The 17,032-nt window shown below is 35.4% G+C and overlaps 1 protein-coding gene across 2 annotated transcripts in view; it reads right to left on the bottom strand.

The window, feature by feature from the left end:
* col27a1a (collagen, type XXVII, alpha 1a) overlaps positions 1 to 17,032 on the bottom strand; it is a 71,180-nt gene that overhangs the window by 31,598 nt on the left and 22,550 nt on the right. For both annotated transcript variants that reach the window (XM_083563878.1, XM_083563877.1), the window contains exons 10-17: positions 14,913 to 14,957; positions 13,615 to 13,668; positions 7,744 to 7,788; positions 7,128 to 7,181; positions 3,539 to 3,583; positions 2,521 to 2,574; positions 1,806 to 1,850; positions 119 to 172 (exon numbers count right to left, since the gene is read on the bottom strand). In XM_083563878.1, coding sequence (XP_083420004.1) covers positions 119 to 172; positions 1,806 to 1,850; positions 2,521 to 2,574; positions 3,539 to 3,583; positions 7,128 to 7,181; positions 7,744 to 7,788; positions 13,615 to 13,668; positions 14,913 to 14,957 — 396 coding nt within the window. The remainder of the gene's footprint in view (positions 1 to 118; positions 173 to 1,805; positions 1,851 to 2,520; positions 2,575 to 3,538; positions 3,584 to 7,127; positions 7,182 to 7,743; positions 7,789 to 13,614; positions 13,669 to 14,912; positions 14,958 to 17,032) is intronic.

The raw sequence follows: 17,032 nt of genomic DNA, 5'->3' as shown, positions 1-17,032 counted from the left end.
ATGGCAAAGAATGATGTGAATAAAACAGTATATAAAAGCAGTATTATTATACAATAATAAGCATTGCATTATGAGTCACACTTCACAAACCCTCAAACATAAACTCTAAAACAAGTACCTTGTCTCCAGGAAAACCAATCTCCCCTTGCTTTCCAGGGAGCCCTATTTCACCCTAGTAGGCAGATAAAAGGAACCAAGTGAAAGAATGAGATAAAGATAGTATCGGAGATGTTTGATGAAGAGGGATCCATCCTAGTTGGAATGAGTGTGATATTATTTGTATATTTTCATCATTCTAAAATGTTATGCTTAAAAGAATAGTACAGATTAAATATGCTCATATTCTAAAATATTATCCTTAAATTGATGGCACAGATTTAGTTTGCTCCAACCCAAAAATAACTTCAGTGGGGTTCTGGCCTGATTTTGCCAACAGCTATGTGACTGCAGACAAAATCAGAAATTCTCTACGGACTAATGAGAACATTAAGGGGCTCAATTTGTGTAACAGGCACAAGACACAACTCAAACATTCGCTCATAATACAAATTAGTGATTACTCATGTCAGAACATGAGAAAAAAATGCATGTCAGAAAGTAATTGGGTTTTATGGCATTATAATGATTGAAAGTTTTATTCCCAATTACCAGTGATGGTACTTTGTTACTGCACTTATGTAAATTTTTCTGATATCAGTTCTTTACTTCACTATTTTTTTTTTGGACAACCTTTTACTTTTACTCATTACACTTTTTTATACAAATATCTGTACTTTCTACTTACATTTTCAAACCAGACTCATTACTTTAGTTTTAATCTATTTGGTGACATGATCAATATCTTTTCTTTTCACTGCGTGCCGTTTTCAATGCGCGGCTTTTTCAATCTACCACTGGCTAGGCTAATTAACAAAGCTAACAACAAGCAAGGCAGAAGGCAACAAGGAGTATAGCTAACGTGGATGAAACAGAGGGAGTCAGCGATGTAAACATGACTGAGAACAGAGGTCTAGTTACCAGTATGACACTAAAACAGATAGTAGTAATGGCTACTTTTTACTTAAGTACATGTAAGAGCCCAGACTTCTTTACTTTAACTTGAGTGAAACAGTGTATTCAGTACCAGAGTCTTTTAAAACATGAGTATCTGGACTTCTGCTTAAGTAAAGGATGTGTGTATTTTTGCCATTTATGCCAATTACCAAAATTAAGACTGCTGTTTACAAAATCTTAGAATGTATTTTATAATGTTTAAGTATGTAAATAAACTTTATTCCAAGGTTGCACGATATGCACGACAATAACAGTCAAAGGAAGCATTAGAACACTGACTAATTTCAAGTCGAAATGACAAAAGATTGTACAAAACCTTTATTGATAATAAAGGTTAGCACATCGACTGAAAAATGTAATCAGCCACACTTCCTATTTTTCAAATTTTATGTTTGCATAATCTCATAAGAAGAAGCATATAAAGAGTACTTTGCCTGTTGACACTTGCCTGGAATATATATTTCATGTTTAGGCTTTTTACAAAATGCAAGTTCAATGCATCTAACTGTTCCTGAAAACAAGTGTAAACAGCTTAGTAACTCAGGCCCTTAATATCAAATTATGCATCAGGTATATTAAATGGAGCAAATTCTGGCCATTGTAGATAAGCTTGTATCTTTTATTGCCTTTTCTTATTAGGGCTACACACAGGGATGTTCAGAAAGCACATGCTCAACACAGGCCAACCAGTGAGGAAGGATTTTCCATGGCATGCTGCAGAATAACAGGGCCAATAAGAGCATTCAGATCACCTTATCACCTTTCAGTCCGGGCTCGCCCATGTTCCCAGCAACACCCTGGCACATAGATACAAAACAGACAAATGACACACAAAACAATACACACCAGTGGCTTACAGCAACTGTATCACCAATTCAATCCTTACAAATGAATATCATATATAATAAAAAATATTATAATATTCTGTTTAATTAAAAGCAAAGTCTGATTTAAGAACGATGACAATAACTTTTGTCTGTTTCAAATTATTTCCAAGACAAAATATTTTATGAATCTAATTTAATTTTGAAATTAGGTCAGTAGACATGACCTAATAAAACATAAACTGTAAAACATACAGGCCTTTTTTTAATGAATATCTGGTATTATCTGTTAACATATGACAATAAATGCTAACTATAATAACAGATGGTAAGTCTTATAAAGAAATGTATCTGTTACAATTTCAGGAAATGTGTGGCATCAAAGCATCCTAACAAATTACTACTAACTAATTAAATGGGTCATCAAATCAACATGAAATTATTTATTTGACCTTATAGACAATTACTTTTCTGCTGGAGCGCAGACTTTTTGATCATACTGAATAAATCACTTAGACAAATCTATTAACAAGTAAAAACTGGTGTGTATGTGTGGGTGGTTGATTGGGTGTGGATGTAGGTGTGTGCGCGTGTGTGTGCATGTGCGTGCGTGTGCGTGTGTGTGTGTGTGTGTGATTCTAACCTTTAGTCCAATCAGTCCAGGTAAACCAACCACCCCCGCTGGGCCCATGTCACCCTAAAACAGTAAAACAAAGAAGATTTCTGTACTAAACATACACATGAACAATGAAGTCCAAAATTAATGACACTCTATGTGAAATTATCACATTTTCCTTTAAAACACTTGGACAAACTACGTAGCTTTCCCTAACATAAACACTTATTATTGCAGTTGTGCTTAATTAAAAAATCTACAGTAGGAAGTAGTTTAGAAGCTGGGAAAGGTTAGAAAGGTACAATGAAACAGCTCTAAGACACTAAGACTGCTAAGAAAATGTAAGACCTGATTTACTGAAATCATTATTTAAAAATAAAACTTAGAGTGTTGGTTGTGTTCTGTGGTTGGATGATCCTGAAATAGTTTTTGCCTTTCCTACATAGTTTTGTAAAAAAGCTGCAGGACTAATGCAAGCAATTACACAATTAAATAATTTGATAAATGAGCTGACATCATAATATGTACATTTGCTCTAAAGTATGTCCTAAATTGTAATGTCTCGGATCTAAGATTCTGCCAAGCACCTTGTTGCACTACCATATATATATCCAGGAGAGGGCAGTGTATTCATGCATTAAGACAAAACATGATTTTTACACATTTTTCATTGCTCTTCTCCCAATTTGATCATCTGCCAATTCCTATCCACCAGGTAGCTCTTCCATTTCAAGCTAGCAAACTAACAAGCTAACAAGAGAGGATTGAGGCTAGCACAAGTGCCCTCCAAAACATGTAAAGTTAGCCAAAAGCATTTTTTGGAATTGCTGCTTCTGCTGCATCAGAGGACAGCATAGAAAGTGCTATTCGCCCTTGAGCTAACCGACACCCAAGATTGTCTAGTGTTGCTATAACTGAAGAGAGACCGAGTGTTTATCCAGTTAGCATTGCTAATTTTCTCCCTGATGTTTGTGGCATAGTTAATGGTAAAGCAAACACTATTAATACAAAACTTGAACTCAATTTTACAATCAAGTATACTCACAATCAGTCCAAGTACTCCAGGAGGGCCAGTGGCACCAATAACACCCTAAAAGAAATAAAGAATCTTTCTGTTTCTGTTTCATATGGAAGTCCTAAGAGGCCATGCATTATAATTTTTTTTTTCTTTCTTGTTTTCTTTCGATCACAACTTAATTTTTTTCATTATCCTGAAATAACAAGAGGTACCTTCTCGTTATCATGACTTCTTACAATCTTGACATGACACAAGTTGTTTTTTGGTTATCACGTCTTAATTGTCTCGTGATCTCGACATAAACATTGTTTTCTCGTGACCAGTACTTCATTTTTTCTGTATTCAGCATAAGAGAATGTTCTAAAGGCAGCAGCATTTGCATTAATAAAGCATTTGTGGCAGAAAATTAAGGTGTTATCACGAGAAAACAACCTTTGTTATGTCGAGATCACGAGAAAAGAGTCATAATCACAAGAAAACCACTCAGTATGTCGAGATCATGAGAAAAAAAAATGGAAAGAGTTCTTCACATGCAAAGAGTTATTATTATACTTTATTATTATTTATTAATAAATATGGCCTAAAAAAAAACACAGACTGACACATGTAGGTTGTATAGAAAGATGTAAAGTCTTAAGCCTTGGACCCTTGTTCAGAAACCAGATATTAAACCCATGTTTATCTCCCTCACTCCTGACTATTTTAAAAGGCTTGCATCTTTAAAAATTGTGTGTTACAGTGAAATACTGTAGAATCCATACCAAGTTTGGTAACTTTCTTATTTGAAGAAGAATGCTGATATCAGTTAATACATTCAATTGCTATTTGGCAGAATGCACTGACCTTGTTTTCTTTTTCAGAGAGCTGAAGATCAGTAATGATGGGCAAAGTGCCTTGTGCTGCACAAAAAAAGTGCTAGCAATCGGATCAACAGCTGTTGGTTTAGCATATTTTGCGTATTACGTTCGTAAGAATAAAGCTGATTTTACACTGTGGATTACTCATATATCTCAGGGTTGGAGGAAGTATTTTTTGGAACAGAAATACACTACAATCACACATGAGGTATAAATAGAATTTACTTGCGAGCATAATGAACGCAAGTCTGCAGTGGTCGCTTGTCTAAAAAGATGCCCCAGATGAAATAAATAGCCAAAGATATCCCACATGGGGTCCATAAATAATAGCTTTATTTTGTTATCATAGTGATATTTACAACCTACTATTTAAAATGATATTTATTATGAACCTCCTATATTTATCACTCTATTCGATTCTACACATAAATTGACTAGGCCTATAAATAATGTCTGCTCTGTTGGTGGAAAATTCAGGAGTATGGAGATCTATAGCTATAAGTAATAAATACACACATTTAAATAATGAGACAAATCTTTTAGGAAGTGGGAAGTTACAGGAATGTCCTTTGGTATAATAAAAAAGCTTCAATAATTATTTTAATTTTTAATTCCATAAATGATATTTATCTCCATATAATTTTTTTTCATCTGCATCTCAGATACACCTATGTATAGTTTGTCATGTATTGTAATTAGCTGTGTGTGTGTGTGTGTGTGTGTGTGTGTGTGTGTGTGTGTGTGTGTGTGTGTGTGTGTGTGTGTGTGTGTGTGTGTGTGTGGGTGTGTGTGTGTGTGTGTGATGACACTGTATGGCTGTGTACATACTTTTTAATAACTTGTATTAGTGCACATCCAGGTGCATTTCCAAAGGTAGGTATTTACCAGTATGCAAACTACATATTAGTATTGCTGTTCATATTTATGCATGTGGATGTACCCTGTGTGTGTACTTTGTGTGTGGTAGGGGGACTTCATTCTATGGACAGAGCATGTGGAGTTTCTCATTTCCTGTCTCCAACCATCCTGCCGTTTCTGCATGAAGCAGTAAAGTGATCGCCCTTACATCACACCAGGTTTCTCCTGTTGTGCATTTCTTCCAGCCCTGACATGATGAAGTATGATGAAGTATGAAGGAGATAGGAACTGAGACATCTCTTGCTTTCTCAGAAAGAACAGGGGCTTTGCTTAAGCAGTTAAGGAATGGGATATCACTGCTTTCACTAAAGTTACATTGTTTTCTGTATTATTTTAATGTGAGATAAAGTAAACCGAAATTAGTGACCATGACTTAGTGGTGTACTAGAACACAAATAGTTGCTACTCATCTGTTGTATTTAAATGTAGGGCCTAGCTGACTTGAACACTTGAACATTATTATTAATACCTGTAAATGCAATTTTTACTAGAATAGAACCTACTTTTTTTTTAACTAAAACAATTGCTATTTAGACAGAACAGAACAAAACTATATTCAACCAAGTTCGATATCTAAGATCAATAATGAACTAATAGTAATAACCTCTACTTGTCTGAATTATGGACTATTGACCATGTTTACCAATAGTAACTGCACTTCCATGTCTCGAGGACATGACTTAATTACATGTGACTGATATTGTGACTGTGATATTGAGCTATACATTTTCAGTGCCTTCCACCAAAGTTAATTAAATGTATATAGCTTTGTTAGCAACTATAGCTTTGTTACATATATGTGCTACAATTACAGCCACCCTTATTAATGGCACCCATATTTTATGAGTAAAATATATTTATATATTCCCAATGATATTTTACATTTCTTTGGTACACCTGGGTTTCTAGGAATTGTTCGACACATTGTAGGAACTATGACACGCTGTTTAATATAGGCCAATTTTGTTTATTTAGTATTTAGTCTGCCCAACACTCATTGGCATGTTTTTTTCTTTGTGGTTTTCTTTGTTACTTTGTATTTTGTTTCTTTGCCTTAGTATTGTGCATATGCAGTATTATTAAAAAAAATATTTGCATATGCATCTGAGCTGATGTGTATTGCTTAGTATATAACATGCTATTTACAAAAAAAAAATTATTAATGCACTTGCAACAAATGTCAGGCAGCTAAAAATACACTGATGTTGCTGCTGCTCACTCCAACAACCACACTCCAATTTCTAGTAAAGCATCTTCCCTGAATAGTGAAGGTTATTATGCAAATGGGAACTAAATGTGGAATGGGATGTTCAAAAGGAACATACCAATCTTACGGTCAGTCATAAAGATCTAATTTCCACCTATTAATATGTTGGGGTCCTGCAATATTTTTATTAAGTTGAAATATTAGCAGCAGAGCTCTGTAGTTACACATGAGGGAGGCATTAATGTTTCGTTGCTGAAGCACACGGAATGTAGAGAGTTGTCAAACACTTATGCACACACATCCACAGACTGCTATGATAAATGAGGGATAACATAAGCTAAAGAATTTCCAAAGTATTAAGTGGCATAATGCGGACATGTTTTTTTAAGGTATATACTGTGTGCATCATCCTGTTATGTTTATGGTTTTAGTGAGGTCATGAAAACTAATCCAAAGCTGAGGCTTAATTCACAGTGTGGTTTTAAAAAGGGATCGAAATCCAAACCTATAGCCAAATTAAAGGCATAGTTTAGGCTACCGAAGTAACACATGGACAGATTGCTCTTACATATGTCTTTCTCATTGGAGCTACTGCTTATATTGTGTTTAGAAAAGAAAATAAAGTTGGACTTACAGGCTCTCCATCAGCTCCTGGGGGTCCCCTCTCGCCAAAATCACCAGGAAAACCCTGCAGGATCAAAGAGAAAAGGTTAGACTGCTAAATAATGAATGAAGTGCAAAGCAGACACACTGACATGAAAGCACACACTCTCGCTCTACATACTTGCTGACAGTGCAGTTTAGTTTTAAGCAAATTTCTGGATGTGGACATATTTCACACGTCTGGATATATCTGTGTGTGTGCATGTGTGTCTTGAGTCAAAATCCACTGCTGTTCCAGCAATAAACAGACTCTCTCTCCCCTGTTCAAAATATTAATGCTGACTCAGCAAAAGAGTCTTACACACGAAGCAGACAACACAGCCAAACCATTACATTCTGATAAAAATCCTGGAAGACATACATGAACTAGCATCCTGATATACAACAGTTTTAATGTATAAGGTTAATGTACATATGGACAATCAAGTCATGCTTTCAGGACATAAATAATTGCAGATCTGTCTCGGCTGTCCACTTCTGTCACCCGAGTCAGATGTTAATACCAGTTGTGTAATAACACACACGTCTCTATTTCCCTTTCTTATGCACACACATAATGAGTTGAGGAAGTTAAGATTAAACTTTACCGGCGTACCCATCTTGCCCCTCTTCCCTGGAGGACCAGGAGTACCCTGAAAAAATAAATAAATAAATAAAATATGTAAGGAAGAGAGACAGAGAGAAGAAAATAATTTACTCATTTGTTAATGATAACAATAATTAATTAGCATTCATTGGTTAAATTTAGAAACTTTTGCTCTGTAGGTTGTTAAAAATGTCCAGTAAAAAACTATCCTCTTATGACCCACTAAAAAAAATAAAACATTAGCAAAAAAATTATACTTTCATTACTATGAGCCTATATGAAATTTTAATTCGCTTATATAAATCACATTTGAAATTGTATTAGCTTTAGCTTTGATTTACAAGTCGAAAGATTTAGAAGGCCCTGTAGCAAATAAACTTATGAATTGTTATTTATGTATTTTGAAGGCAAAGTGCTGTAACAGTGTTGCTGTGTAATGTATGCAGATGTTACAGCTCGTGTGTTGTATTTATCATTTGTATTTATTGTACTTGGTCTATTTACTTATATTGTATTTAATACTTTGTGTCTTGTGGTTTTGCATTTCAACACTTGTAACGTTTTATAAATACATGATTCAAGTTAAACAGATAATGAATCCTAACTAAATGCTGAATACGTATAATACTAGTGGGTTTTTTTGTTTAATATTATTTTTTGATAATTTTTTTTTTTTTCTTAAAAGCTTCTGACAAGAAGTGTCCATCATGACTGGGATCCTGCAGGATAAAACAAACAAATATGTGTGACCGTGTGGGTTTTGCTTTCATGTGGGTTGACAGGTGTCAGCAAAATTTCTCACTCCAACTAAAACTCATAACCACATAAAAATCCTTCTGGAAGTAGCCCAATGTATTTGGCCACAGAAACTTTTTTTTTTTAATTACTGATTTGCTGCAGTAGCCCAACCAAAACCCTCCATTACTGAGCTCCAAATAAAGCCTCATTTTGTAAAATATTTCTGCAAAAAAAAGTATACCTGTATATCCGACATATCTAACATATTAAATAAATCACACATTCTGTATTTTGTAAACATATATAGTAAAAACACTGCCACTTAAATGAACCTCAAGTCTAAACATGCAGCAGGCATGCATTGGGTGAGATTATTCACATTAATGTTTATATATATATATATATATATATATATATATATATATATATATATATATATATATATATATATATATATATATATATACACACACACACACACACACACACACGCACACACACACACACACACACACACTGTAATTTCCGGACTATAAAGCGCACCCATTTATAAGCCGCACCCACTGAATTTGAAAAGATTTTTATTTTAAACATAAATAAGCCGCACCTGTCTATAAGCCGCACATACACTGAAACGAATTAACTTTACACAGGCTTTAACGAAAGACAATGTCTGTTACACGGTGTAACGGGTAAAATATGTTGTGGCTCCTTTAAGAGCAGAGCGGCATTTTGGGAATAGCCTGCCGTCGCATTTTTCCGCTATTTCTGCATGTGTGCAAGACCGAGGAATATGTCCTTAATATTTTCTGATGCTCATTTCTAAGTTTCTTTCACTAACCCGTAACGCTGTTGCCAAGAAAAATAAAAAAGCATGAGTTTTGCAAACCTGTCTGTGCTTATATGATTTCTGTTGCAACTGGAGTTAGTGAGCTCTCCCTTCACCCAGACTCAACGCATTACAACGGCTTGTATCTAAACAGTAGCCTACCAAGAAAGTATATATATATATATATATATATATATATATATATATATATATATATATATATATATATATATATATATATATATATATACAGTGAGGAAAATAAGTATTTGAACACCCTGCTATTTTGCAAGTTCTCCCACTTAGAAATCATGGTGGGGTCTGAAATTGTCATCGTAGGTGCATGTCCACTGTGAGAGACATAATCTAAAAAAAAAAAATCCAGAAATCACAATGTATGATTTTTTAACTATTTATTTGTATGATACAGCTGCAAATAAGTATTTGAACACCTGAGAAAGTCAATGTTAATATTTGGTACAGTAGCCTTTGTTTGCAATTACAGAGGTCGTGTAGTTTTTTACCAGGTTTGCACACACTGCAGGAGGGATTTTGGCCCACTCCACCACACAGATCTTCTCTAGATCAGTCAGGTTTCTGGCCTGTTGCTGAAAAACACGGAGTTTGAGCTCCCTCCAAAGATTCTCTATTGGGTTTAGGTCTGGAGACTGGCTAGGCCATGCCAGAACCTTGATATGCTTCTTACAGAGCCACTCCTTGGTTATCCTGGCTGTGTGCTTCGGGTCATTGTCATGTTGGAAGACCCAGCCTCGACCCATCTTAAATGCTCTAACTGAGGGTAGGAGGTTTTTCCCCAAAATCTCGCAATACATGGCCCCGGTCATCCTCTCCTTAATACAGTGCAGTCGCCCTGTCCCATGTGCAGAAAAACACCCCCAAAGCATGATGCTACCACCCCCATGCTTCACAGTAGGGATGGTGTTGTTGGGATTGTACTCATCATTCTTCTTCCTCCAAACACGTTTAGTGGAATTATGACCTAAAAGTTCTATTTTGGTCTCATCTGACCACATGACTTTCTCCCATGACTCCTCTGGATCATCAAAATGGTCATTGGCAAACTTAAGGTGTGCCTGGACATGTGCTGGTTTAAACAGGGGAACCTTCCGTGCCATGCATGATTTCAAACCATGACGTCTTAGTGTATTACCAACAGTAACCTTGGAAACGGTGGTCCCAGCTCTTTTCAGGTCATTGACCAGCTCCTCCCATTTAGTTCTGGGCTGATTTCTCACCTTCCTTAGGATCATTGAGACCCCACGAGGTGAGATCTTGCATGGAGCCCCAGTCCGAGGAAGATTGACAGTCATGTTTAGCTTCTTCCATTTTCTAATGATTGCTCCAACAGTGGATCTTTTTTCACCAAGCTGCTTGGCAATTTCCCCGTAGCCCTTTCCAGCCTTGTGGAGGTGTACAATTTTGTCTCTAGTGTCTTTGGACAGCTCTTTGGTCTTGGCCATGTTAGTAGTTGGATTCTTACTGATTGTATGGGGTGGACAGGTGTCTTTATGCAGCTAACGACCTCAAACAGGTGCATTTAATTTAGGATAATAAATGTAGTGGAGGTGGATATTTTAAAGGCAGACTAACAGGTCTTTGAGGGTCAGAATTCTAGCTGATAGACAGGTGTTCAAATACTTATTTGCAGCTGTATCATACAAATAAATAGTTTAAAAATCATATATTGTGATTTCTGGATTTTTTTTTTTAGATTATGTCTCTCACAGTGGACATGCACCTACGATGAAAATTTCAGACCCCTCCATGATTTCTAAGTGGGAGAACTTGCAAAATAGCAGGGTGTTCAAATACTTATTTTCCTCACTGTATATATATATATATATATATATATATATATATATATATATATATATATATATATATATATATATATATATATATATATATATACATACAGTACATATACACGGGGGAGTAAAGTTTAGAAGACTTTGGTGATACCTGCTATGTTGTATTGTTTAGAGACAGTGGTGTCGAGTAAAAGACAGGAGGTGGAGCTGGAGGTAGCAGAACTGAAGATGCTGAGATTTTCATTGGGAGGAACGAGGATGGACAGGATTAGAAATGAGTTTATTAAAGGGACCGCACATGTAGGACGTTTTCGAGAAAAGGTGAGGGAGGCACGATTGAGATGGTTTGGACATGTGCAGAGGAGGGACATGGGATATATCGGTAGAAGAATGCTGAGGATGGATCCACCAGGAAGGAGGAAAAGAGGAAGGCCAATGAGAAGGTTTATAAATGTGATGAGGGAAGACATGCAGGTAATTAATTAAAAAAGGGCAAATATAGAGGACAGAGTAGTATGTAGACAGATGATCTGCTGTGGCCCCTAATTGGAGCAGATATATATATATATATATATATATATATATATATATATATATATATATATATATATATATATATATATATATATATATATATATATATATATATCAGTGGGGGGTCAGGGCCAGCAAAGCCTTCTCTGCCGGCTTAAACACTATCAGAAGCACTGAGCTACATTTACAACCTAAATTCGAATATTTGTTCCATAATATTGTATTAATTTATTCCCAACAGTTTATTCTCATTTCGTAGCATTTTTCTTTTCTGCACTGCTTTCAGTACGTGTACGTGGATGTTAAATTTTTTTTTACAATCAGATTTCAGCCTCTATGTGCTGCCATTGTCAATCTAATCTGGCTAGGGCCTACAAAGTCTCTTCTGCAAGCCATTTTACCTTAAAGAATATTATCAATTGGTCTGTTTCTTTAACCATTTAGATTTCATATTCGCCTTACAGGGCTAGTTAGCTGGCCCAGAATAGCGTCATCATTTTTCCATCCTCTGATTGGTTGTTCAGAGGGAAACTTTTACAGCTGAGTTCAACCAGCAAAAAACATCTGTAGTGCTCTGCACACATTAATACATCTGAGTTAAACTTTTTGATGCCTGCGAAGAAAGAGAAATTGATTTGGTCTCGGACATACTTGAAAATAAATTTTCCAGAAAAGCTAGACATCGTGAGGAGGTCGGCCAACCCCGAAGCTAGCTAGCGTGTCTCTGCCCAGGAAAGGGTTTGTTTTATGCTTCCAGACCAGTAAATACTAGCGGTACTGGATGCCCGTGATCTTCGGGCCCTTAAACGACACTGCATTACATACAAGAATGCTACTGTAATAAAAATCACAACATGGGCTTAGGAATACTCCCAGAAAACATTGTTGGTGAACACATTCCACCGTGCCATTCGCCATTGCCAGCTAAAACTCTATAGGTCAAAAAAGAAGCCATATCTAAACATGATCCAGAAGCTCATGCGTTTTCTCTGGGCCAGGGCTCTTCTAAAATGGACTGTGGCAAAGTGGAAAACTGTTCTGTGGTCAGAGAAATCAAAATTTTAAGTTATTTTTGGAAATGAAATTTAAAATCAACTTATTTCTCCCTTAAATTAGAAATTTTCTCAGTTTAAACATTTGATATGTCATCTATGATGTATTCTGAATAAAATATAAAAATAATGAACTTTCACACCATTGCATTCTGTGATTATTCACAATTTGTCAGTGTCCTGTTTTTTTTTGGAATCGGGTTTATATATATATATATATATATATATATATATATATATATATATATATATATATATATATATATATATATATATATATATATATACACATTTGGTGTTCATTAAAATCTTGTTTATTCTTGTTAATTCTGCTTTTCAACTTTTGTGTGAATTACTTAATGTGATAGGAAAGTGTTTGGACTGTTGTGCAGTGATCAATATTTGCATGAGTATGAAGGAAACCAGAGTTTGTGTGACTTTCGTAAATCTGGCAGAAAATATTTGTTTGGTTTGGTTATACAAACATTTACACACAACTTGTTAAAAGTGGTGAATGAGGCCCATTGTTGCTTTAGAGAATTAAAAGCTTACTAGAACTTTTAACAGGGCATCTAGCTCAAGAGTATGGAATAAAGATATATTAAAGCTTTTTGTTATAAAATAAAAACCCTTACCTTATTTAATTATAAACAGATAAATATACAGATAATAGCATTGTATTATACCCCTATGCGATATGTGGTTATTAACTTTTTTTTGCCCTTATTTTTTTCCACATGTTAAGAGCACAAGATAATTTATTTCTTTTTTTTTTTTAATGAATATTAAGAAAAAAATTTTGTCACAAGCAAAGAATATTTAAAAAATATATTTTTATTTTGTGTAAATAGTGTGTGTAAATATCAAGAAAAGTAGAACAAACTCACTCTTTCACCATCAGGTCCCAGTAAACCAAAAAGGCCAGGAATGCCAATAAAACCCTACAGAGAGAAAGAGGGACAGAGAGACAAAGGAAGGCCGGGGACCACAGAGAAAGAAACAGAAAAAAAAAACTGTAAGTCCACCTGAAATCTTTCCCACATTACAAAAAGAAGAGATGAATGCATGGGAAAAGGAAAGGATGCAAATTGACATGTGGATGGTCTCACTGAAGAGGTAAACCTTGAGGAAAGTGTATATGCCCATGGACTGCATGGTGCTGGCCTCCACAATGTAGTCCAAGGGCACATACCCTCACGCCAGGGATACGCAGGCTGTGCCATGCTGACTGTAAAGCAGAATATCGTACACACAAATATATTTATAAACACATGCAAATGCACGTGCACTCACACGCACATGTAAAACTACATAGAAGTCTTTACTTTACTACTACTACTACTACTGTATACTAATACCTGTGATTTATTATTATACAGACACCAGACATAAACACACAAGTTTATCCTGTACACAAGTTGTACTGTGCATTAAGTGTCATGATGAAATGACTGCTCACAAACACACATATATACACAAATGTATCAGACAAACATAAATACAAACACATATACATAAAGATAAACAAGCATAATGACCACACACCTCCTGTGTGCCCCAACAGGGCCTAAGTCTGATTTATAAATGCAGAGCTAAATCTGATTAAAAGCTTGTGTGTGTGTGTGTGTGTGTGTGTGTGTGTGTGTGTGTGTGTGTGTGTGTGTGTGTGTGTGTGTGTGTGTGTGTGTGTGTGTGCGTGTGCATCTGCATGAGTGAGTAGGGGAAAGCACCAAAACTGGCCTACTTTTGACCACACACCCACACATACACACAGAGACACACACACACACTGTACACACACACTGTACACACACACTGTACACTTTTGGCTTTAGAATCAGTCTGGAAAGCAATTTGACATGGTGTATTCTCTACAGTAAAGTAAAAAGTATGACATATGAAACAAATAACACAACAGGTAAAATAAAGTGGAAGAAGAAAACAGGGTGACTGAAACAGGTAAAAATAATAGATAGGAATAAAGGCAGAGAAAGTGCATTTGCTCATTTTGATTAATGTCACAGGAGAAACACCAGACACCCAATAATAACCACAGATGATAGGCCTGTTGCTTAGTAACCCAGCATGCCACAGACCATGTCTGATGTTACACCACAGTGTGTTTCCACAGTTACATTGCTGGGGGTGATGAAAAAAAGACAATGTTAAAAAATGTTGCACTCACCCGAACGCCTTTTGGCCCAGGAGGCCCTATAGGTCCCGGAAGTCCCTGAAGGCAAGGAAGAAAAAATAATTCTAATTAAAATGTAATTACAAATATTTACCCTGATACATTATAATGCATGTGACTGTCAAAAATGTGTAAACCTGGTCAACTTCAGAATTCTGGCACCCAATAATGAGCAGCACAAAAACTGGTATTAGTACAATGGAGGAAAAGTGGGGAGTATTCTTAAAAAGTTTATCAATCACATCCTAAGTGATCATTTGTAAAACATATTTTAACTGTTGATTAAATACCAGACAAAATAACAAATGCATGCATAATGTGCATTAAAACCTTCAGCCTGCAGGTTCAGTGTTAAGTTATTTCATCAAAACCCATAAACCCGACTGTTTATAGACTTTGTATCAGTAGCTTAAAGTATATATGTATTGTCTGTAGTTATGTATAATATTCAATGTGAGAATCTCATTGTACTTTTGATTTACATACTGATGATTTGTATTGATTCATAAATTCTTTAGTTGGAACAGTCTAGAGTAACTTAGCTGTCTAGAGAATAGCAACATCATTCAATTGCATCATTCATTTATTCATTCACATTCACTAACTGCTTTGTCTGGTCTGGGATTTAGTTGGCCAAACAAAAAATGTATTAATTAATACAAGAATATTTATTTTTGTTGTCTGATGAAATCTACTGCTTAGTGTTACACTTGAAATTACACTCATTCAAACTTTCTGAACACAGTGGGGTTTGTATTGCTGGATAGTACAGAGCCAATCATATATTATATTAAAAAAAAAAAAACAATGCAAGCATTGTTATTACATATGTGTGCGTGCGTGCGTGCGTGCGTGCGCGTGTGTGTGTGTGTGCGTGCGTGCGTGCGTGCGCGCGTGTGTGTGTGTGTGTGTGTGTGCGCGCGCGCGCGTGCGTGTGTGTTATTCGAAAAGATCTTTAAGCAATATAGATCTCTACTGACATCTAGTGTATAAAAAGCTGTATAGCTGTAACACCGTCATTAAAACGTGAAACAATTAAACTGAATCTGAAAAATAATTTGCTGTTTAGGTTCGTTTAGGTATCCTGAATGATATGGCTATTAAGTTGTATGTTCTTGGAAAATCCCTCTGTTGATGCAGATTCTTTTTGCCTATATTTCTTTGTCAAAATGTCTAGCATTTAATATGTTATATTTGTTAAAAAAATATAAAAAATAAATAAAAAATCTGACCTTCCTGACAATGAATGTTATACAAATGTTTGGAAGTGTCCTCCTTTTTTTCTTATTGGCATACTAATTCAGAAGGGCAGAAATTAGCCATGCAAGACAAAATATATATATATATTTACTATAGGGTCCTTCTAGTACTTTGTGTGCCTGTAAACAGTACAGCATCAAAAGAACTCAAAAGAACAACATTGAGTACTGACTTTGATCATCTATATTACATTAGATTTTAAATATTAAATGTATTCATTATTTCTGAAAGCTCAGACTTTCTGCTTTAAAGTTACTTAAATTGAAAGTGTAGAAATTATATGTAGGATATGATTAGAAAATATTTTATTTCTTCTCTTTCTAAGGAAGCCAAAGGAATTGGCTAGACTAACATAATACTATAGTTCATTTTCATTTTTTTTTTATACTTGATGTTGAATCTTTTTGGTCAATAGAAGCCCCTTGTGGTCAATGACAGCTTGATGTCTAGAACACAGAGACATAACATTGGGTTTCTTTCCTGGTAATGCTCGGCTTAGCTGCCTTCACTTTCTGTTTGCTCTTGGGGCATTTTGTCTACAGTTATGCCTCCAGCAAGACAAATGTTGCTCAAATGAATTCCAATAAGGTAATTTATTTGGCATTTCCTGAATATTCAACTTCATTGCTGTCATGGGTTGCTTTAAAAAAAAGTATTTTTAAATGACACTGATCTGTACTGATAAATGTGTTATGGAGCATTAGGCTAATTCTGAACACATAATATAAAAATATATACAGAATTAGGAATTTATCCTGATGGCCATATATTGTACACTTCAGGGCAAAGACTTATTTTGTGATTCACTACAGCTGCTCTATGTGGCCTCTGGCGCACTTTGGTGTTTCTGAGCT

The sequence above is a fragment of the Silurus aristotelis genome, assembly GCF_946808225.1.
Source record: "Silurus aristotelis genome assembly, chromosome: 16".
In the NCBI taxonomy this organism is placed as follows: domain Eukaryota; kingdom Metazoa; phylum Chordata; class Actinopteri; order Siluriformes; family Siluridae; genus Silurus; species Silurus aristotelis.
The sequence above is the reverse complement of the archived record's forward strand: the minus strand, read 5'-3'. Positions and strand labels throughout refer to the sequence as shown.